Here is a 25,459-nt window from a genome sequence, read left to right on the forward strand (position 1 = left end):
AATTCTAAAAATGGGAGCATCGTCTTTGAAAATGTGACCTGTCATTTGTTGATGGTGCAACAGACTTAATGGCAGAAGACAAAACAGTCTTGAAGAGGGCACCTAGTTCCTCTCTGCTCACTGTAGTTATGTATGTGCGTAAACATTAGAGAGGCACTGAGAAGTAACTCTCACATAAAACACATGAAAAGCAGAAAATTATCATGTATTCATATAGAACAAGTTAGGAAAATAAATACATAATAGAGAAATGTGAAACTAGAAAAATATAGAAGTCAATATAAAATAATTATTAGTGTTACTGAGTTTATCATTCATCATTTTGAAATTAGTAAAATAAATCTTTATTACTTTATTTCTGGAATAAAAATAGAGTAGGATTAGAGATAAGTATATTCCTAGGTACATATACATATAGTTAAAATGATTCATAAATGCATGAATATGTAAATAAATACACAGATTGACTGAGAACATGAATAGAAGGAAATTATAAATATTAGAGCGAAACTTTGAAAAATTAAACAAAATGAACAATTTTCTTTACGATACTATTTATTAAATGTTGAATCAGTTTTCTTCTACATTTACTTAAAGGTAGAATTAGTAATTGCAACTATTCCCATAAATGATGTAGTAGATTTTGACAGTGCTCAAAGAACAGACTATTATGGTCCTGAGCAAATCGTCTCAGAACACAACAGATGATAAATGCCTGGCAGCAAGGGCAAGGAGTCAGAATCACCCGCTAGTACAGAGAGCAAATATGCTTGATCAGATATCACTGAACTTCACAATGACACTAATTCATATTGTATAAAATCAAGTTATTAAATTATAAAAACCTTGCTTAACACAGTACAGAAAACACATGAATTCAAAGCTAATCTCTATTCTTTTTAGACTGGTAATAAATGGACATTTATCAACTTCAAGAAAGGGATCCTAAGTGTATACCAGTTGGAATTGGGAAATATTACAAAAATTATATATAATTATTACAAATATGTGTGTTTTTCAATTTATTGTTCATTACAGAATACTAGCTTTTACACATATTGAGTATTTTGCATGCGTATGCATATGTGCACCATGTGCAAACCTGCTACGTGCATCTGCAGACATAAGGAGAAATGTTTCCAGTGCAGTTAAGGATTCTGCTGCTTTAGATATCTGGATGCTGCAGGTCCTTCCCCCACAGTCCTTGACTTTATTCACCCTAAGTTGTTGGCTAGGTTTCCAGTTCCAGGCCAGGATTCTGTGTTTGCAGTGGGCCTTAGGTCCAATTAGAGAGTTGTTGGTTTCCATCTAGGTGTGAGTGCCACCTTGAGCCGTGCTGGTCATTGGTGTGGTTTATAGGTGCTGAAGCTGTTTAGGACTCCTGGTTGCTCCCTTCCTTTACAGGTTTGCATGGCACCTTTTTGTACTAAGAAAGCTACACCTCAGGGAGGAGACTTTCAGAGGACATGTTCTGGGATCACCTATAACCCTAGTATTGAGGGAGGCGGTCAGCCTGTCTAGTCATTTGGTGAGCTCCAGGTTAGGGCAAGATCATGAAAAATTGATGTGGAGAACAATAAAGAAAACCAAATGTCATGTTCATAACTACAAATACATTGTAATCTCAATTTCTCCCAAGTCAGTATATTGATTCAATACAATTGAATTAGAAATCCCAATAGAATGTTTTTGTAAGATATGTTAATATGGTTCTAAAATGTATATGTGAAGGTAAATATATGACATAAATATTATTAATACTATGGAATGATTTCTTTATTATTGTATGATATGTTTAGGAATATAGTAAATTACTGATTTATGAATAGTTTGTGCAAGGGGAAATGTGGAATACCAAAGACATCTCTTAAATGGGATAGATTCACTTATGGCATAGCTTCTATCACAGAGAATTAGGAAATAATACAGAGTAAATCAGTAATGTTGAGAAATGTGCTTTGCATAGAAAAAATAAGTTTTCTTTATCTTATATGCAACCTAAGTTCAAAATAGATGGAGATATAATTACAAAAGGCAACAATTTCAAAGTTTTCAGAGAACAATTCCAAAAACCTGTTTCTATGGTTAGAAAATGTTTCTCTTTTTTATTTTTTATTAATCATTTTATTTTATATTTCAAATGATATCCCGCTCCCGGTTACCGCTCCACAAACTCCCCCATCCCATCCTCCTTCTCCCCCTCCCCTTTGCCTCTATGAGGATGCTCCTCCACTCACCCACCCACTCCCACCTCACCACTCTAGCATCCCCCTGTGCTGGGGCATCAAGCCTCCACAGGGCCAAGGGCCTCCCCTCCCATTGATGCCAGATAAGGCCATTCTCTGCTACATATGCAGCTGGAGCCTTGGGTTCCTGCTGTGTACTCTTTGGTTGGTGGTTTAGTCCCAGGGAGCTCTGGATGGTCCAGTTAGCTGATATTGTTCTTCCCATGGGCTTGCAATCCCCTTCAGCTCCTTCAGTCCTTTCCCTTGCTCTTCCACTACCATCACCACCACCACCACCACCACCACCACCGCTCTCCTCCCCCCCCCCCCGGCTCAGCCAGATAGTTGGCTGTTAGACTCTGCATCTGTCTTGGTCAGATGCTGGTAGAACCTCTCAGGGAACAGCCATCCCAGGTTCCTATTGGAGTGCTTCATGGTGTCAGCAATAGTGTAGGGGTTTGGATGGATCTCTAGGTGGCAGCGGGGGTGTTGGGGAGTCCTCGGGATTGCTTTTCCTTCAGTCTCTGATCTGTTTTTTGTCCCTGTCTTTCTTTTGAACAGGAAAATTTCTGGGTTAAAATTTTGAGATGCGTGGGTGACCACATCCCTCAACTGGTGATTGTACCTGTCTTCTGGGTGTGGTCTCTACAAGTTCAATCTCCCCTTTGTTGCATATTCTGGCTAAAGCCATCCCTGTTGGTTCCTGGAGCCTCGAGCTTCCCTGGCACGTGGGACTTTCTAGTGGCTACCTCCAGCTCCCCATCTCGCACTGCTATGTTTCTGTCCAATTTCCTGTCCCTTCTAATTCTGCCCAGCTTTCCCCCTCCCCCTCTTCTCTCCCTCCCAAGCCCTCCCCTCTGTCTACCTCCTGGAATAGAAAATGTTTCTTATTTAGAAACATTTCCCCATGCCAATGAGTTCAAGGTTCTTCCCCACTTTCCCTTCTATTAGATTCACTGTATAAGTTTATGTTGAGGCCCCTGATCCATTCCCACTTGAGTTTTATGCAAGGTGACAAATATGGATCTATTTTCATTTTTCTACATACAGACTGCCAGTTAGACCAGCACTGTTTATTGAACATGCTCTCTTTTTTCCATTGTATATTTTTGGCTTCTTTGTCAAAGATCAATTGTCCATACATGAATAAAACATTGAAAATATTAATTTTAATACAACTACTATACCAATTAAATCTAAATTTTGACTTCATAAAAAATCCAAGTATAGTGCACATAATTACAACACATTTTGCCTCCTTTAAGGGTAATATGGAAACATAAAATCTTGATTCTATAAGAGTTAGAAGAAACTACTGTTTCTACTTAATTTGAGGACCTGACTTTCCACTCCTCACTTAGTTTATGCATCTTTGATACACACACACACACACACACACACACACACACACACACACACACACACATCCCATAGTGCAGCTCACAGAGATTGATGTGACTTTATCTTTTTCTGGTGCCATTCTTTTTCTAACCCCTGGCTAAGAGTACAACCTTAACACTGTGTACTGTGCACCTGTCACAGCAATTATTAAACTCATGGTTAGGCATATGGGACAATAAATGCATTATAAATTGGGAGGCAGTTTGCTTCTTAAGTTTCTCCAATACTGCCTCATCTATGTAATCATTTCTCTCACCAAATCCATTTAAAATATATATTCTACATTTATCCACCCCATTCTACCCACTGGGCTGGAAATTTGTCAGGTCATTCTCATAATAGTGTCTATGCTTTCTGTTGAGGCTTTCCCACTAAAGTTGTGGGAAGATTTTGTAAAGGTAATTTTATACAGTAAATTATTAATACAGATGCTGTTTTTTGATTCTAGCTAGTTCCCCAATAATGACACAGAGAGTACCAGTTTTATTTAATCAAGCTTTACCACATAATACCTGGACAGTCATTGATCTATTTTAATCCTCTAAGCTAATCTGGCTACCTCCAGACAAAATCCCTTAGATATTTGCATTTTAGTATTGGTCTGGCTCTCTGGGCTTTAGATGTGTTCTGCCTTGATGTTTCTCTGGATCTCTTCCTTGTGGCTGAATCTTCTTTTTCTTCCCCTCCCTCCCTGGCTGGCAGAAGTCTCACCCTATTCTCTCTATTGCTTAGTTATTGGCTTTTCCAGCTTTTATTGACAAGGGAGAAAATAAACGGTGAGCATTGTTTACACAAATTTCGGACAGGAGATTCTTATCATAAGCATTACAATGCCATTTTCAAATTGCAACAAGATGTGGGCAGAGAAATTACCATTCGAATTACACAAGGATAAACTTTACATAGTGCCCTCAAGGTGTGATGTCCCTCCCCCTTCCAAGGACAGAGGAGAACTGCTGTAGTTGGCATCATATATATGTTTTCCCTCAAGGAAAGAGGCATGAGCTTAAACAGATAAGCAAGCAATTTGATGGAATATTTCTGACAGAAGTGTGAACATATTGGAATGTACTCCTCAAACATCCTGATAAATCTCGGCTTTGGAAACTATGCATTAGGTACTATCTAGTTTGTTTTAGAGCTATAGAGGAAAGCATGTATTTCCTGAAACAGGTAATCAGTGAAAGGTGCATGGTATCTGATGAGAGACAAAACAGTCAGTGTGAGAGATGGAAACACTGTGATCATCATCATTAAATGTCTTAGATACCAAGATAGAGTAAACACTGTGGTAAAAGGTCCTGTTGCATAGCCATGTCTCTCCCAAGATGCATGTTGTAAAAAATAAACATGAAAAGTTAAGTGCTTATTTTAGTGTATGGTATATTTCATAATTAAGTATAAAGCTACAATCATTTTTAGACATTAAAATTTTATTTAACTTGATAGTAATTTTTCTATATTGAAGTTAACATTAAAACTTCTAGGGATGGGTGTGAGCAGAGCTAGGGATGGGTGTGGGCAGAGGCAGGCAGATCTATGTGAGTTCAAGGACAATCTGATCTACAGAGCAAGTTCTAGGTCATAAGGCTACACAAAGACGCCCTGTCTTGACAAAAAAAGTCTGGTCTACATGATGAGCTCCAGGCCAGCCAAGGTTGTACAGCCAGACCTTGGCTCAGAAAACAAAGACAAGGGACAGAAAATTAGCCTTATATTTATATGATGTTTTTAAATTTTAAATGTAATATGTCATAAATAAATTTACATTTCTGAAATTCTCTATGACCATGTGTATCAAAACTAGACTTCAAATTTCTTAGTCATCCATATTAGTGACATGTTAATGATTTGTAAAACAGCATATCTCTGTGTTTTTGAAGTTTGTTTGGATTTCAATATCTTTGTCTAAAGCATCTGATATAGCCAGCTATCTTTCAATAGAATTGGATTATAAGTTTCATATTAATATAGTTTTAGACTTTTGCCTACTCAAGAATTTTGTCTTATATGTTTCCTGAATAATAGTAAAATCTAACCGTTTTGTGATCTCCATCCTAACCTCATGAAATGCCTGTGTAAATCAGTGTTGGTGAGCATGGAATGACTCTCCTATCCATTCTCTATCCTCACATACAATGGTATTCTCAGCTTTTGTAGGTTATTTTTCTTTCTTCTTTTTTGGAACAAGCAAAAAGTTCATTTCCCATGTCACTTGTTTTTAGGGTCGAAGAGAATAAGTGACAGCGAAGTATCTGACTATGACTGCGAGGACGGCGTGGGAGTCGTGTCAGGTGAGGAGTCGTCATTCCTAGCAGCACAGGGCAGTCTACCTCACACATACTCAGCATCAAAATGAACAAACACAAGAAAATTTTGCCTCCCATCTTCCAAAACTAACCTGAACAAAAACTTGACAGCCTAAATTCCTAAAGAGTTGTTGGAAATCCTGTCCAAGGAGTTAGAGTGAATATTCATTAAAGAAGCCAGCCATGGGTAAAAAAAAGTTTATAAATTTTCTATTTAAAACAACTAAATAGTAATGCATGGATGAAAAATTGGAGAGTTGCATAATTGAAAGTTCATATGTAATCTATCCCAAATATTATATAATAATTTATTCTATTCTTTATATAACCTAATAATTCTCATAATTACAGCTAACTTTGTTCAACACAAAAATGCAGGGTTTTATTTGTAAGATCTGTTCAAGCTACATCAATGACTGCTGACTTTTTGATAATTTTCCTTAGAGTAATATTAACATTCGATAGTTAATAAGCTACTTTTTAAAACTTAGTTGCTGTCTTGCCTTATTTCTTATCAAGGATGAACAATATAGTTATTAATAGGTTTGCAATTTGTTTTACATTTTTTATGTAAAGGTTTATAGATACAACTTCAGTCGTTTCTTCCGTGGGTTTTCTTCAATATCATTGCTGTCTTTTTCATGTTCACATGCTATTCCTCTTGGAGCTAATTTTCTCACTCTTAGGTATCTGTCCACAGTAGTATTTTTTTTTTACTCACAGCTCCCTTGAGATGATGATATCTACTCATCTCAATGTCGTTTTTTGACATATCTCTGTTCCTTCATTTTTTGCTTTTTAGATAAAAACTTTTTCATGTAATTGAATCCTGCATAAATATTTTAGAATTTGGACTGGTATGCTAATATAAAACTGATGCATATTAATAAGGTAATTCATGGTATTGCAGTACATCTATACTTTTTATGTTTAAATTGATAAACATCTGTCTCCACAAACATCACTATATGGTGAAGGTATTTTTTTTTCTTGTTTTTGAAGTATATTGCTCATGGTTATATATATTCACTGCCTCTTTATTTCTATTACTGCAATAAAAAATATCCTGACCAAAGGAGCAACTTATGGAACCTGGTTTATTTTAGTTCCTGAGTTCAGTTTACAGCATATCATTGTCAGCGGGAACTTGAAGCAACTGTTCATGTCCACGCTGAAGAACAGAGAGGGAATGCGTGAGTGATCACACTCACTCCCTTTCTTTATGCTTTGGCAGTTCTCTGCACAGGAAAAAGTGTCTCCCACAGTGGGAGTGTCCTTTCACCTCACTTAACATCATCAAGAAGATCCCACAGGCAAGCTCAACAGAAGAGAGATCATATTGGACGGCCTTTCTCTTGTGTCAGCTTGACAGTTAGAGCTAACCATCATGCATGCACCTCTTCTTGGCAGATATCTTCAGGCCCTGGTATCGCTAACGTCTTTGAGTCTCCACTGTTACCCAGGCTTCCCCTTCACAGCTTTACTCCTTTGGCCTCTCAAGCATTGTTGCAGGGATTCTGATCCCATCACCTATTGCCTGGTCAGCACCACACTGAACCCACAGAAAAAAATCCAAGAACCCCTCAGCGGTCCTTTCGTGTTCCTGTGTGGCTGGTGCTGCCATGCTCAGCTGACATCTTGGAGTGAATCCTTGCCACCTTGGAACACATTAGGAATAGCATTATATAAAACTGATTTCTGGGAGTAAGAAACCCCTTAGGCTTTATCCTTTTGAAAAGTGGAATTTTAAGTGGCATCTGGCCCTTCGTGTGTCTTTCCTGACTTTTCAGTGCAGAGCAGCAGGCGTGTCTTTAACGGCACAAGTCCTAGCCTCTTGTGTAGCACACTGCTTGAAAGAAGCACAGGTTTCTAGTGGTCTCCTCCCCAATGCTACTTTTACATTTTCTTTCTGCTCTGTTTTATTGTAGACCTGCTGACAGGTCCACAGTGACAGTGACAGTGACACCGTTACACAGGCTCCATGTTACACTCTCTTAAAATTGGCTCAACTAAAGAAATTACTCTCTCGCCTCTTAGTTTAACTGCACGGCCATCCTCAGGACATGTGCAGGGCACAGATAGAGTCTTTGTTAAAATCCTTGTCACCATCTGAAGCTTGATGATCTAGGACTTCACTGTCTAAGTTACCTACTTTTAGGGTTCTGCCAAAATGGTTAGTTAAATTCTGCTTACAGCATTCAGTTGCTTTTCTTGTCCAAGGTTGCAGAGTCTTCCTCCATCCTTGTGCTGAGCTATCTCTCTGACATCCTTGATTCACTTTGTTTTATGGTCCAGCCCAGGAGTTTTATCTCAATTGGATGAAAAGACAGTCTTTAGCCTATTATATTGGTTTTCTTTGTCCTTTTATAAAGATCAGTTGAATATTTTTATGTTGGTTTACATCTTAGCTATTTCTCAGTTCCACTGTGTGCTTTATTCTCAGGGCAATAATATAATGCTCTGACTGTTACAAATTATAGTATGTATTGAATTTTCCCATTTCCATATAAGCTTTAAAACCAACTTGTCAGTACCTATGAACTGTTAGGACTTCTAGTAATCGCATTAGATCTATAGCTCTAGTTGGTAAAACCCGATGTCTTCATAATTTTGAGTTTTCCTGTTTTGTGCATGTAGAATCCCTCTTTCTTGGCTTAATTTTGTTGAGTTTTCCCTGCAGATCTACTTTATGGATTGCTGTCAGGAATTTCATGACTGAAGGTGTGCTAGTTTAATTGGCATTGGCTTTTCAATTTCTAATTTCAACTGCTCGTTGCTATTTATAAGAAAGCGATTGATTATTTTAGACTTGTGTTCTATAATTTTCTGTAATCATCAGTTCTTGGAGATTATTGGATTAATCTATCAATCTATATTTTAATTACTGAACTTTGACCACTGTCGTTTGAATGTCTTTTTGATAGAGTCAACTATCTGTTAAGGGTTTTTGTTTTTAATGATATTGTTTTCTTTTTCTTTTTAAATTTTATTTAATCTTCTTTTTACACTCCAGATTTTGTCCCTCCTCCCGGTTCACCCTCTGGCTGTTCCACATTCCATACATTCTCCCACCCCCACCCCCTGCCCCATATCCACTAAGATGTCCACCCCAACAATACTTCCCCACTCCCTGGGGCCTCCAGGCTCTTGAGGGTTAGGTGCATCTTCTCTGACTGAACCCAGACCTGGCAGTCCTCTGCTGTATATGTGCTGAGGGCCTCATCTAAGCTGGCGTCTGCTGCCTGGTTTGTGATCCAGTGCCTAAGAGATCTCAGGGGTCCAGGTTAATTGAGATCGCAGGTTCTCCTACAGGGTTGCCCTCTTCCTCAGCTTCGTCCAGCTTTTCTCAAATTCAACCACAGGGTCACCAGCTTCTGTTCATTGGTTGGGTGCACATATCTGCATCTGACTCTTTCAGCTGCTGGTTGGGTCTTTCAGAGGGCAGTCATGATAAGTTCCTTTTTATGAACACTCCATAGCCTCAGTAATGGTGTCAGTCCTTGGGGCCTCCCCTTGAGCTGGATCCCACTTTGGGCCTGTGACTGGACTTCCTTTTTCCTCAGGCTCTTCTCCATTTCTATCCCTGTAGTTCTTTTGGACAGGAAGAATTATGGATCAGAGCTTTGGCTGTGGGATAGCAACCCCATTCCTTACTTGATGTTCTTTCTTTCTGTTGGAGGTGGGCTCTACAAGTTCCCTCTCCCCACTGTAGGGCACCTCATCTAGTGTCCCACCCTTTGAGTCCTGAGAGTCTCTCATCTCCCAGGTCTCTGGAACATTCTAGAGGGTCCCCTCACCTCCTCCCTCCAAAGGTTGCCTATTTCCATTCTTTCTGCTGGCTCTTAGGGCTTTAGTCCATATACCCCACCCAGTACCTGATCATGTTCCCTTCTTCCCTTCCTTGTCTCTTTTCCCACCCAGGACCTTCTCTCCCTTTCCCTGCCTATGATTGCTTTCTTATATCTCTCGGGGGACTGAGGTATCCTCACTTGGCCATTCAGCTTCATAACCTTTTTGAGTTCTGTGGATTGTATGCTGGGCATTTTGTGCTTTTTTTTTTTTTTACTAATATCCACTTATTAGTGAGTACATACCATGTATGTCCTTTTGGATCTGAGTTACCTCACTCAGGATGATATTTTCTAGTTCCACACATTTGCCTGCAAAACCCAGAATATCCATTGTGTAAAAGAACCACATTTTCTGTATCCATTCTTCTGTCATGGGACATCTGGGTTGTTTCCAGCTTCTGGCTATCACAAACAAGGCCCCTTTGAACTAGTGGAACACATGCCCCTGTGGCATGATGGGGCATCTTTTGGGTATATGCCCAAGAGTGGTATAGCTGGATTTTCTGGTAGATCTATTTCCAATTTTATGAGGAATCTCCAGATTTCATTCCAGAGTGGTTCTAGCTGTTTGTACTCCCACCAGCAATGCAGGAGTGTTTCTGTTTCTTCACATCCTCAAAAACATGTGCTGTCACCTGAGGTTTTGATCTTAGCCATTCTGATTGGTGTGAAGTGGAATCTCAGGGTTGCATTGATTTGCATTTCCCTGATGACTAAGGACTTTGAACATTTCTTAAAGTGCTTCTCAGCCATTCAGGATTCCTCTGTTGTGAATTCTCTGTTTAGTTCTATAGCCCATTTTTTGATTGGGTTGTTTGTTTGTTTGTTCTGGTGGTTAGCTTCTTGAGTTTTTTTTTTTATATATTTGGGATATTAGTCCTCTATCTGATGTGGGGTTAGTGAAGATCTTTTTCCCAATTTGTAGGTTTCCAATTTGTTCTATTGATAGTGTCCTGCGCCTTACAGAATCTTTCCAGTTTCATGAAGTCCCCTTTATCAATTCTTGATCTTAGTGCATGAGCCATTGGAGTTCCAATTAGGAAATTTCCTTCTGTGCCAATGAGTTCAAGGCTCTTTCCCACTTTCTCTTCTATTAGATTGAGTGAATCTGGTTTTATGTTGAGGTCCTTGGTCCACTTGGACTTGAGCTTTGTGCAAGGTGACAGATATGGGTCTATTTTCATTTTTCTACATTCAGAAATCCAGTAGGACCAGCAACATTTGTTGAAGAGGCTTTCCTTTTTCCATTGTATATTTTTGGCTTCTTCGTCATAGATAAATTATCTTTTATTGTCTGGTTTTATTTCTGGGTCTTCAATTTTATTTCATTGATCAACCTGTCTGTCTCTGTACCAATACCATGTAGTTTTTATCACTATTGCTCTGTAGTATAGCTTGAGGTCAAGGATGGTAATTCTCCCAGCTCTTCTTTTTTTGTTAAGAATTGTTTTAGCTTTTATGTGTTTTTTGCCTTTTCAGACGAATTTGAAAATTGCTCTTTCCATGTCTTTGAAGAATTGTTTTGGGATTTTGATGGGGATTGTGTTGAATCTGTAGATTGCCTTGGTAGGATGGCCATTTTTACTGTGCTAATTCTGCCAATCCATGAGCATGGGAGATCTCTCCATTTTCTGGGATCATCTTTGATTTCTTTCTTGAGAGACTTGAAGTTATTGTCATAGAGATCTTTCATTTGTTTGTTATAGTTACCCTAAGATATTTTATATTATTTGTGGCTATTGTAAAGAGAGTTGTTTCCTTAATTTCTTTCTCAGCCTGGTTATCATTTATATAAAGAAGGCTACTGATTTATTTGAGTTAATTTTATATCCAGCCACTTTGCTGAAGTTGTTTATCAGCTGTAGAAGTACTCTGGTAGAATTTTTAGGGTCTCTTGTGTATACTATCTTATTATATGGAAATAATGCTATCTTACTTCTTCTTTGCTAGTTTGTATCCCCTTGGTCTCTTTTTTGCTGTTTATTGTTCTAGCTAGAACTTGGAGTACTATATTGAATAAATATGGGGAGAGTGGGCATCCTTGTCTCTCCCTTGATTTTAGTGGGATTGCTTCAATTATCTCTCCTCTTAATTTGATATTGGTTGTTGGTTTGCAGTAATATGCTTTTAATATGTTTAGGCAGGGGCCTTAAATTCTTGATCTCTCCAATACTTTTAACATGAAGGTTTATTGTATTTTGTGAAATGCTTTTACAGCATGCAAGAGATGATCATGTGATTTTTTTCATTGAGGTTGTTTACATAGTGGTTTTTGTTACTGAATTTGTATATTGAACTGAACTTGCATGCCTGGCATGAAGCCTAATTGATCATAGTTTTGATGTATTCTTGGATTCAGTTTGCGAGAATTTTATTGACTATTTTTGCATCGATATTTATGTGAGATTGGTCTGAAGTTCTCTTTCTTTGTTGGGTCTTTGTGTACTTTAGGTATCAGAGTAATTCTGGCTTCATAGAATGAATTAGATAGTGTTCCTTCTGTTTCTATTTTATGGAATAGTTTGAGAAATATTGGTATTACGTCTTCTTTAAGGACTTGGTAGAATTCTGCCCTTACATATTTTAATATTCTTTCTTTGTTCTGAGTATTTAGTATTTTGATTATTATATGATGAAAGGATCTTCCTTTCTGGTCCCATTTATTTGGTGTTCTACAGAATTCTTATACATTTTTGACCATCTCTTTAGGTTGGGGAATTTTTCTTCTATGATTTTTTTTTGGAGATGTTTTCAGGTCCTTCAAGCTGGGAATCTTCATTCTCCTCTATTCCCATTATTCTTAGATTTGTTCTTTTCGTTGTGTCCTGTATTTCCTGGATATTTTGGGTTAGGAGTTTTTATGTTTTGAATTTTCTTTGACATTTGTGTCAATCTCTTCTATGGTATCTTCTACACCTGAGATTCTCTCTTCAATCCCTTGTATTCTGTTGCTAATCATTACATACATCTGTAGTTCCTTACCTCTTTCCTAGGTTGCCTCCATTTGTGTTTTCTTTATTGTTTCTAATTTCACTTTTAGGTCTTGGACTGCTTTATTCAATTCCTTCACTTGTTTGTGTTTTCCTGTATTTCTTTAAGGCATTTATTTGTTTTCTTTTTAAGGGCTTCTACCTGTTTACCTGTGTTTTCCTGCATGTCTTTCATTGAGCTATTTATGTCCTCTTTAAAGGACTCTATTATCTTCATGAGATAGGATTTCAGGTTAGCTTCCTGTTTTCTGGTGTGTTGGTGTATTCACGGCTTGCTGTGGTGGGAGAACTGGCTCTGATGATTCCCAAGTATATTGGCTTCTGTTGCTTATGGTCTTTCCCTTGCCTCTTGCCATCTGGTTATCCTGAATGTTTGCTGGTCTGGCTAACTGTTTGGAGTCTGCTTCTTTTGTCCCTGGGTTGCTTTAGGTCTCCTGGTAGGCCTGAGTCCCTGGCTGTAGCAGACCTCCTGTGGGGCCTTTCAACTCTGGGGTCTTCAGAGGGGCAGAGATGCTGCTGATCTGTTGCCCTAGCTTCAGTAGATCTCCTGGGAGGCCTTCAAATTTTTGGGTCTTCAGAGGAACAGTCAAGCTGTTGTCCTGTGTGAAGCTGTTCTCTAGGAAGCCCTATAGCCTGTGGTTTCTGTTTCCCTGTGTGCAGCACAACTCCAGGGAGGTTTTCAGTCTGTTGGGGTAGTTGCCCTGCATGCTGTGGAGCCCCCAGGAGGTCTTCAGACTGTGATGTATGTTGCCCAGTTGCCTTGTTTGCAGAGGAACTCCTGGGATGCTTTCAAGCTGTGGTACTTTAGAGGAGAAGACAATCTAGTGGTCAACTGCCCAGTTGCCCCCTTTGCAGGGGATCTTCTGCAGTGTCTTCAGGCTGTGGTGTTAGTTGCCCTATGTGCAGTGCATCTCCTGGGATGCCTCAGGCTGAAATGTCTTCAGGGGTCTGACTAGCTGGGAGTCTGCTGTGGCAGAAGGCACTGACCAGAAGGGGAGTGGAATTGGGGGGGGTGTGGGTTTTGAGGGGCGATGGGTCTTGAGTTCACTGAGCTCCTAGAGCAGCTGTGGGTCTTTGGGAGGGTTCTTACCCATTGTCCTGTGTAGAGTGGATCTCCTGGGATGCTGCAGGATGTGGTGTCTTCAGGGAAGCAGACTGGCTATGAGTCTGCCCCAGTAGAAGGAAGGCACTGGCCAGAAGGGTGCCATTTTTTTTTTACTCCTACTTTTAGACTTCTTTTTCTTCTGCCTTTTTGGCTTTACATGAGCATTTATATCACTTGATCTCTTTACCTTTATACTTTAAAACAAGTTCTTTCTATAATAGTTTAACATGTATATGTATATATATACATACATACATACATACATATAAAATATATGTAAAACTTCTTTATATCTCCTTTCAAGTAGTACTTCACAGATGATGTAACTTACAATAACAAGATTCTTATCATTTTCTCTTTATGATTGTTATCATTTTGTCCATTTAAAACACATATGTAATCATTCACATATGTGCATGATTATGGGTATGGTCATCCAATTTTATGTAAATGATTTTATATGTAGATAAGCATATGTATAAGTTTTCCTTATCTACCACAGTGTCACATGTGGGTCTGTCCACCGATATATGCTATTATTAGATTCTACCAATATCAGTTGCTTAGAATTCACTGCCATTCTTCTCTGAGGAAATTGGTGCTTAGATAAATAGAAACTATTTCTCTAGATAAGCACCTTTTTCCATTCATAGTGCCAAGCTAGGGACTGTCTTTAAAATATTAAAAGTACACCCCCACTGCTGAAGATCCCAGCAAGTAACGGCAGAGCTTCAGAGGTTGGAGTAGGCTGACGGCATTCGTAGTTTAGTTTCTTCTCTTTTGTTAATTCCTCTTTCATTTCCCTGCACACTTCTTCAATTATTTCTGTCTCTCTTAATCTTTTGCTTTGTTCCAGGACATACAGTCTAATACTACAGAACAGTGTCTTTCTGGGAAGAAGTCACCTAGGAATGAAATGATGTTTCTCAGTTATGCCTGTTTATGATCATTTAGATGGATATGTACTAGAAATGTACCTAGGGTCGTATTCATAAAAAGCACACGTGCTACTTCTGAGCTTCCTTCAGACCTCTAGGTAACAGAGGAGTGCACATTGGAGTAGGGTTTTAGAAAGTGCCCATTGGTTATCGTAGTGCAGCAAATAGCTCTTCACTAATGACTGCAAGAATGTGATGGAGGTGACGCTGCTAGCAGCAATATCACTTCTGTTCAGCCTTATTTATGCTTCTAATGACATATGTGTTTTACATGTATACAGCTTCTGGCAAACGATCTTTGCTTCTTCCCTTTTCCATGGCTTTCCCAGGTAGAACTGCTGTGTTTCTGACGTGTAGGGTTTCCTCTTTCTTGCCCTGTCCAAAAGCCTGTGCTTTTTGGATGTTGACTTCCACAAGGATGTCGAGTTGCCGGATTTTGTTTTCAGACTACTGTGGTGTCTAGGCTCTGTCAGGCATTGCAAGAAAAATGGCACTGAGTGTTGTTTAGTGTGGTTTATCTTATTTAAAGTTAAGTGTGCCCTGTGAAGCACCCTACACACCTGGCAACTGTGAATATTAGTGGAAGTTAAGAAACATTTAGTTTCTCTTTTTAAAGAGAGCTTAAATTTTTAGAGCACCCAGTACAGTAAACATAATAACTACCTAAGTATTAAATTTCCTCCCATTTCCATACTTTATAATTTTTCAAACATACTATACTGTTTTTGTATTCTTCACATTTATCTTATTGAAAGCATCCCAGCCTCAGCAGTACTGTATGTTTTTAGTGCGGGACAATGAACCTAGTGTGTAGATAATTATTATTTTATTGTCCACCCTTAGATTACCGACACAACGGCCGTGATCTTCAAAGCTCCACATTATCAGTGCCAGAACAAGTCATGTCATCAAACCATTGCTCACCATCAGGCTCTCCTCATCGAGTAGATGTTATAGGAAGGACTAGGTCATGGTCGCCTAGTGTCCCTCCTCCTCAAAGGTAAGGTAGTATGTCAGTTTTGCTTGTAGCATGGGGCTTAGGGTGAATTTAACATAAATTTCCAAAATAATCTCTAAACATAAATTATTCTTTAAAACATTCTTTTAGGGGAAAATAAGATGCCATTGCATGGAAATAAGATGTTATATGGGCTATTTTATTATGACTTTTCATGATCCCTGTGTTAGTTGATCCAAGAGTTCAAAAATAGTTATAAAAAACTAGCTTTAAATTGTGTGTAAATATTAAGCAAATCTACTTAGAGTCAAACAAATCATATAGTTATTGGTAAATTAAAAGAAAAAAATTCATTAAAAAATAAAAGTAGTGCATGAGTAGTGGGGAAAATGGTGACATGAATCTGTTGTTCTAGGTTGAATAATATTTGAAATCGCTGATAAATATAAGTATCAGGTAGTACATACATGCAGTGTGAACCATGAATGTAATATATATGTTATATGATAGTTCAGGAGATATACTAAACAGAAAAGATAGGTAATACACATAGATATAATTTAATTTGATAGATATTGATTAAAATACTCTGGATAAATAAGTATATCAGATTTGCCTGTGTATTTGAATATCTCTGTATATAAACATGACATTGCAAACTAATGAAATCGATGGTTTGCAAAGGATGGAAGCCTAGTGTATCACCTGGGTAACATTTTTACTGTTCATTGTTAAGTTTTCAAAGGACTACCCTAGTCAGAGTATATGGGGAAGGCCCTGGAAGACATCAGACACTACAACTCTAGTGACCTGTGAAGCAGCTTATGCTGCTATAGATGATGGCCAGGACTGGGTATATCTGCTCGTCGTTTTCTGAGGTTTAAACTCAGGTCCAACCCTGCATAAGTGATCCTGCCCACCATCCCTATGCTCCACAGAAAAAGCATGTGCAGCATCGAACCTGTCTTCTCAGTAATCTGTTCCTCTAGTGTTCCTCTAGATCACTTATATCTAATTCTTAAAAATATTCTCTTAAATTGACCCCTTTTCTACCTGTAAGAAAAGCCAGACCCTCATTTCAAATGAAATTTATATCGTCAATATAATATACATATATATTTATAGAAATAAAAATAGATGTTATTTTTATGTAGAATGTGCTCTAGATTAGTAAGATATTTAGTGATCTTTTTGTCTTAGTAGGAATGTGGAACAGGGGCTTCGAGGGACACGTGCTACTGGCCATTACAATACAATTAGCCGGATGGACAGACACCGTGTCATGGACGACCATTACTCTTCAGATAGAGACAGGTAAGTGCAATTAAGTCTTACTAAATTCCATTGCTTCAGTAAGGGTTGCTGTAAAGTGTTTTCTCTAGTCTGGTACCTCATCTTAGATTCCAAACCAGGCTTTTTCTTTACTGTCCCCTCATTATTTCTTAGATTACCCTTTGTTTAAAAAGAGAGGTTAAACATGTACAGTTTTTTCTTGATATGAAAAACCAACATCGAAGCATCAAGACTCATATACAGAAAGAATTCCAGCACTTCGGATGGTGATCAGGAAAATTAAAACTATGAGACCAGCCAGGGCTGCTTGATTAGACCCTGCCAAGAAAAGGATCTTGGTCTTTCTTTAAGTCAAAATAGCTTAGCAAATTTGCAAAGAGACTAAAATGATAATCACAATGCAAAAAAGGTGTTTCAAGACTTTACCTGTACATAGCAAAGTATCATGTGTAGCATATATCCATCCGTAGGCTCGAGGAGGTTAAAGTGCTGAATGGATTTCAGAGAGATGGCATGACTTTTCATATACACAAACACTGAGACAGAGTCTTGTTTGTCTCTGAAACCTTTTATAATTCTCGAAGACATTTTCTTTCATGGCCTTCAGTGAAGCTTTAACTACCTAAAAAAAAATCATACTTCTTCATTGCTGCGTTTGGAAGATTCTCTGAATTTGACCCATTAAAAGTGACAAACTCTGGAGTAACATAATATGTTACAATGCTTACATTAATTCCTACTAACTTTAAGCAAATTAACTTTCTAATTTAATCTTTGGATATATATATATATATATATATATATATATATATATATATACCATTGTATGTTTTTCAAACTCACACATGGGTTTAAGATAAGGATAAAGTTGAACATAATATTGAAAATATACTTACATTCCTTTGTCTTTAAAGTCCATTGACTGTTAGGATGTATAAAAGAAATTATTTAGTTTGAATCAAGATTAGTACTCTATCCATTCATATAATTCCATTGTAAGACAAAGTAGAGGGTATCTTCTACATTGATAGTGTCAAACAAATACTACTTGTTGTGTGTAGGATCAAAGATAAAAATATACTTATTAGCCTCTATTAGTATTAAATAAAAACTATTTAATACTTTTTTGCTTTTTAAATTTTTAAAACTTTTTCACGTAATCAGTGCCTTGAAGGGTGATTATGAAGTGCTGCCTAGTGGACAATATGCTTATCTAGTACAATAATAGTAAAAGTAGATTACCATGTTGGTTTTGGCTTAAGAGACAGAACAAGTAATAAAAAGAATCAATAGGTATTTTGGTTGCCTGATGGGAGTGTTAATGAACTTTATTAGGTTTTCAAATTATTTATATAAATGTAACAAGCTTCTTAGCCATTGAAAATTTGCTTATTGAGAGAATAAAATTGCCTAAATGATTTTAAAGGTTTTATAAGCTTATACAAAGTGATCGTTTAATGAAAAGTAGACTAATATGAAGTCAAAAATATATCCTAGTAGTTGGATAATGTGATAAAGTAAAATTACTATATAATACTTTACTGTTGCATTAAATACATAATATTTTGTCAGTATTTTAAGGCACATAGTTTTAGGTTTAATCACCACAAACATATAACCACTCACCTTTAATATTTTCTTTGAAAGCCCATATCAGAGACATTTCTACTTGAAATGTCATTATGCCTTTCTTGTTCTTAATCTCATGAATTGTTAAGTGTAGCAAGAATATTTAAATGTTTGTGCCTGGAAGTTTTGAAGAAAATAAATTCATATGATTTCATCTTACTTTTATAGACGTAAAACTTCCTTGTTGGGATCAATCTTAAATCTTTTTAAAACATTATGTAGAGTACAATTTCATTTCAATAAAAACAAACAATCCAATGCATTTCAAGAACTATTTGATTATTTGTGCAATCATTAATACAAGAAACAAAATCCATTGTATAATATTCTCCCTTAATGTCTATTTGAGTTTAATATTCTTAAGTATTTCAGTAATCAAATGCACCAGAATGTCCTTTTTAAAATGAGAAAGTACTGAAATACTCTTGTTTTATTTTTTTGAAGACCATTTCATAGAGTTGTGAATCTGCTCAATTTAATTGGGATTGAGATATGTCTAGGTGGTTTATAAAGTATACTTTTGTGTGTTTCTGAGAAATTTGCAGAAAGGATTAACTTAGAAGACCTGCCCTGAATGTAGTTTAGTTGACTTTCCAGTAGGCCCAGTTAGAGGACTTTAGCAACTCTTATGAAAAAAACGCATTTAACTGGAGCATGCTTACAGCTCTAGGGATTTAGTTCTTTCTCATGATGTTGGAGAGCATGGTGATACATGGGCAGACATGGTGCCAGAGGAGTGGCTGAAAGTTCTATATCTGGAGCCATAAACATCAGGAAAAGAGACACATGAGTTCATGGCCTATCCCTAATGACACACTTACTTCAACAAGACCACTCCTTCTAATCTCTCTCAAATAGAACGATTCTCTGATGACCACCATACATTGCCAGTTTAATGCTCTCTCTGTACCCTTGTTTGATCTAGTTTGAATGAATAATGTTCATCATATTGGGTACTTGAATGTATACTCCCTAGTTAGTGGTACTGTTCTGGAGGGGTAGGAGTTACAGCCTTGGAGGAAGTATTTCACTGGAGACAGGCTTTGGGAATTTAAAGACTTACACTGTTTCCACTCCATTCTCGCTGTTTCATGCTGTGGCTGATGACGTAAGTGCTCAACTTCATGTTCCCGCCTCTCATGCCTTCTGTTTATTGCCAGACCTCCCCACTGTGGTACATCTTTTCTCCTTTTGAAATCACAGCCCAAATAAACTTTTCTTTCTAAAGAAAGAATTTTGTTAGTAAGTAGTGTAATTTAGGGATTTTAAAAGAAGCACACATCATTCTTGTTAGTAAAATCTAATGCACTGAATTAGAAATTTATTTAATTGAATGTATTCTTTTTCATAGGATTTGAAACCAAGTGATCTTGAGTTTGTATTTAGTATTTTAAGTATTCTTTGGGAAACCATTTTATTTCTGTATCTATAAAATATCTTATATATAATCAATTAACTGATACAGTGCTTCCCATGACAGCTATATTTCTTGTCAGGCAGCCAGTTTTCACAGAGTAGAGCACATAGACCTATTTCATCAAAAATTTGTCCTGTTAGTTTTATGTAGCTGGCAGTGCATATATAATCCTAGTACTCAGAAGGTGGTGGGATGATCAGGAGTTCAAAGCCAGCCGTGGATACATAGCTAATTCAATGGAGACTGAACAACATAACAGCCTCAAAAATGAAAGACTAATTTATACTATGTAATGAAAAGATCTAATATGTACATTACATTAAGAATACATTGACTTGTAAATATTTTATATTTAATGGATTAGCAGTTTACTTGAAATAACAAAATGACAAGAAACAAACAAACAAACAAAAAACTCTGAGAAATTAATTAATTTAGGCATTATGGAAAATGTATGGAAAATAAGACCTGAGTTGGCTTAGAAATGGGAAAGTTTATTCAGGCAATAAGAGCAAAGCTCCAGAGACAGAACACATCTGCACATCATGGAGTTTGGAGTAAGCAGCATTTTGTGATGTATCAGAAAATTGTATATGAAGACAGACTTTTACACTGACCATATTCCATATGATATGTTGCTGTTTGAATGAAATTATAGTTCTTTGCTAAACTTCAGTGGTGGGTACATGAGATGAAACATATTTTTATGGATAATAATTAAGAATTATGTATCTGTATTTTATTGGGTCTTTGATTCTATATCTATGTCATCCTACCATCATTAGTCAATATCTTATTCTGTTGTGAAGAGGAAAGTCTTTACAAGTATTACAAACACTTCCATAGCAATTATTAGGTTAAAAAAACAGTAAATGAATTACTCATTTTCACCCCCTCTCCTTGCACCTTTGACTCACTGTTTCCTTAGTAAACCTGGGAACTATTGTTCTGTTAGTACCCGGGTGACTGTTACAGCTGGCAATATAATTTGCAAGAAGATGTGAATATGTGGCTTTAAAAACCTTTTAAAGATTTTAGTTATAGGGGTTAATTTACTATTAGAAAATTTGGAGAATATTAGATACTATTTTAATAACATCACAACAGGTGGAGTACATCATTATACTGGTCATTTTTCATTCCATTAAGTTTGATTTTAGCATTACAAATACAATTTTAAAATTAGTGTCACTGGTTGTGTGTGGGATGTCCAGTTCTACACCACTGTAGGGACCTCAGCTCTATTCAAACCAGCACATATGGTTATAGAGTAGAGAAGAATTTAAAAACTAATCGGATTTGGGGCTAAATAAATGTATTTTAATATAGTATTTAAGTACAAAAGTTAAAAAAAATAGAAAGATACTCAGAAGTAAAACCTCCAGAAACTGGATATGGGCTTCTCTGAGAATCATGTTTCATTGCTTTTATAATAGGCATTTTAGTGAGTTTTGAAGTTATATTTTCTGAAATCTCAGAGTGTTTCCAGAAGGATTCATGCTGAGATCACAAATGTAAGCACGCAGAAGTTCAGAAAATTAGCATAACTTTTCAGCAAACAAATATAAGTCTTGTTAGATCATCTCAAAATGTCCAGAAAAGAGTGAGCCCTACAATGAATGTACATTCAGGCCTTGTGGATGGTTCACTGTTTTAACACAAGACTTCTATTTACGGAAAGAATATTGTTTCACGTTTACAGTTTTCACAGTAGCTGGTGATTGTTTTGGAATTCTTGCTTCTCGATTGACAGAGCCTTTAACTGGTTTGAAGGGTGGAAACTTACTCCAGTAGATGCAGAAACCTGATGCAAGCTGTCTTAGCGATGCAAGGGAGAGGTTTGAGTGTTATAAAATTATTAAACTCTGAGACCTTAAAACTTGGTTTATTAATTGAAAATGTAAATAAGTTGAAAGTGAAAATGACCACAGTCCTACATTAGCCCGAGATAACTAAGGACTAGGAACCCGAGAGGCTGGCTGCTGTGGCAGACAGTGGTGAGGACGGCTGAGCGGGAGATCGGCTTCCTGCTCGCCCTCCACCCACAGACATTCTGATCTGAGTTATTCTGATATATTGATTCTACCATATCAGTTTTAACCAAGTTTTCCTTTAATAGTAACAGCAACAGTTACATTAGGAAGTTGCTTTTAGAATGCTGTTCCACGACTTTCCTGGAATGTCTACAGGAGACACGTGTGGGTAACCTAAGCAAGAGTTCAGAGAGAACCTAAGCAGTTCGAAGGAAAGGCAAAATTAAGTGCAAGCAGCAGTTTCTTCCTAAATAAAAAACATGAGGAGGAGGCAACAGCTTGAGATGAGAAATAGAAATGGATTACAAAGGAGGCAAGGCATGTTTGCAGCAGGATAACAAGGTCATGTGTGTGTGTGTGTGTGTGTGTGTGTGTGCGCGCACATGAGTTAGATCTATGAATGCTGTACGAGTTCTAGTTTTCTTTGCATTGTTGTTTTAAAGTTAATGATTACCTGCCATAATTGGGAAATAAATATTTTTAAAAGGAAAATTTTAAATTAGTGTCATACAAAGAAAACCAGTGGCTTCATCAGTTAGGCATTTGTTGCCTTGATTTTTTACAGTGGCAAGGAAGCATGAAGAGAACAAAGCTAATAACATGTAATAAATATGCAATATCATATATGTATATATAATGAATTTTAAAATGCATAATATTCAATATACTTAATGAACATTATAAGCTTATAAATTGATTTCTTTATTAAATGAAATTTTAAAGCCTCTTCTTACCTTTAGGATTAATGAAAGAAAAATTAAACCTCATGAAATGCCCTAATCATGATAGGTATTAGGTATTACCTCTGTCCTTAAACTTGCTGGTTATTTTATTACTCTTCTTCTCATCTTTCTTCCTAAAAATAAGGAAAACATCTTTGTAATATAACAATTGCTAAATGGTGCTCAATATATTATAGTAATAACCAATTACTTTTATCATTTAATTAGAATATCTAAATGCGATATTTTGTTTTACTTTATTTTTAGAATATTTGGTTTATTTTTCTGCGTATTTCCATGGACATCGTGCAGGTGGCCAAGCTTTCCCAGCAACCGTTCTCATTTGCTTGCTCACTAGCTTACTCTGTTTATTTCTGACTTTTAGAAGTAAGCTATGCCTTTCCTTCTCTCCCGAGCCTCATTTTATTCTTGTTTCTGCCATGCTTGCAGTCATTTTCTTACTCTACCTCGCTCTCGACACAGGCAGACCAGTGAGCATCATCACAGGGATGGAAGGTATAATTTTCTTACAATTGAGTCTGTGTGTAGAGTTGCATGCTCCTGTCTATGTGATATAACTCCCTTTTAGTTTTGTTTTATATATACATGTGAGACCATTAATACAATTTGGAACTATATCCTAGTAATGTAAAGCATATAAATGATTTGAAACTAAAATGTCAAAAATACCTTCTGTTTGATGGACTAGAATCATCTTTTTATTATCCAAAAAGTTATTTTATTAGAAATTAATTAAACTTTACTACCAAAAACAAGAGACTGCCTATTACAGATGTATCACATTCCTTTGCTAACTTCCCATATATAATTAACACTGATTTATTTGTATGTCCTCACAACCTGCTTCCCTACTTCTATGTTTCTCAAGATGAGACTAATTTGATATGCATTGACCTGCTCTGTTGCTGGTTACTGCTCATAGATAACCGATCTACTCCTCCATAGTAGAGAAGCTTGGGTCTCTTAGAATGCTCAACCTTTCATCTCAATCTTACTATAACTTATTCTGAAGAAGGACATTTCCAGTGAATTGTGGGTAGAATAAGTCTAATACTTAAAAAGAAATTCAACTTATTTTAGAGGGAAATAGCGCTTTTCTGGCATTGAGCAGAATGTAGATATTACTGCAAAGAGAAAGAGAGAAGATTTCTAATGTTCTTTAAGTTCTCAAGGCCATTTGTAGCTTAGATTATTTGTTGTTTTGATAACATTTTAGTTATTTTTCATAATTTTATACATGTATAGTAAATTCTGATTGCATGGTTTCTCCATCCTCTCTTATACCCCTCTTACTCTTCCAAAGTCCTTCTAATTCCCAGTAAGTCCTCCTACTTCAATGTCTTTTTATGATGTGCATGCATTTATGTATGTATGTGTGAGCACTCATGTGTGTGTATGTGCGCGCATGTGCACACACACTATAGCATGAGTGGAGCTTATATTTATTTACATAAATTTATGTTAACTTTTAAAAATATTTTTCATTCAATATGTTTTGATTATATACTTCCCATTGCCCAAGTCCTTCCAGATCTTTCCTACCTTCTTTTCTATCGAATTCACGTTTTCTCTCTCAAAATAAATACCTGAAAAAAGGAAAGAAAGTCAAAACAAACAAAAACCTAGTAAGACACAATAGCAAATGAAACAAAAAGAGTACAAACAAACAACAAAAGAAAGCATGGAGTCCATTTCTGTTGGGAACCTCCTTCTGGAATGGGAATCTGTATACTGGTAAACTAATTTTCCCAGCAGCAATCAATTGCAAACAGCCTTTTGGTTAAGACTGTGTCTACTTTCACTTCTCAGTGTCAGAATTTTGTCTGTTTTGAACCTGTGCATATCTTGTGAATTGTGAACCTTCCTCTGTGAATTCCTATGTGTCCTTTGAATCATCCATCATTTCTGGCTTTTACAATGTTTATGCCCCCATTTCCATATAGCACCCTAAGTCTTAAAGAGGAGAGGTATGATGATAAATACATACTGTGTAGTGATTAGTGTACCAAAGTGAATTTCTCTGTGCACACTGTCAAGATGTGGGTCTCTGTGTTAAATATCATCTGCTAGAAGAAGCTTCTCTAATAAGGGTTGAGCAATGTACTGATCTATGATATAGTACTAAGCCATTAGATATCATTCTATTGCTGTGTTACTTAGCAGAATAGTAGTAGTGGGTTTTCTTCTCTGGCCCATGAACTGTCTAAGTTCAGGTTCTCCTCAAGTATAGACTTCATCTCATGGAATGGGCTTTAAAGCCAAAGAAAAATGGCTGGTTGCTCCCAAGATGTGTGTACCACTATTGCACTAGTGGGGAAATCTGAGGTGGGTTGGTGCTCTGGGTCTCAGGATTTGTAGTTGAGTGATGATTACTTTTCACCTCCAGGAGCGCATAAGTTACATTCAAGAATCATGAGTGCCAGTTAGTAGGAATGGATTTCTAGGTGGGCACCAGTTCAGTTTCTCAATATTGATAAGCAAGTGAAGTTTTCAGCAATAGGGTCTTACCTTCAGGTTGTGGAGAAAAAACAAAAGGTTTTTCAATAGCCTGTGGTATTTGTGGAGTC

The 25,459-nt window shown here is 36.9% G+C and overlaps 1 protein-coding gene across 1 annotated transcript in view; it reads left to right on the forward strand.

The window, feature by feature from the left end:
* The window catches only part of Rims2 (regulating synaptic membrane exocytosis 2), a 291,163-nt gene that overhangs the window by 99,241 nt on the left and 166,463 nt on the right, over positions 1 to 25,459 (forward strand). The window contains 4 exon segments of the mRNA XM_032914664.1: positions 5,852 to 5,920; positions 15,663 to 15,819; positions 16,981 to 17,091; positions 23,322 to 23,387. Coding sequence (XP_032770555.1) covers positions 5,852 to 5,920; positions 15,663 to 15,819; positions 16,981 to 17,091; positions 23,322 to 23,387 — 403 coding nt within the window.

The sequence above is a fragment of the Rattus rattus genome, chromosome 1 (genome assembly GCF_011064425.1).
Source record: "Rattus rattus isolate New Zealand chromosome 1, Rrattus_CSIRO_v1, whole genome shotgun sequence".
In the NCBI taxonomy this organism is placed as follows: Eukaryota; Metazoa; Chordata; class Mammalia; order Rodentia; family Muridae; genus Rattus; species Rattus rattus.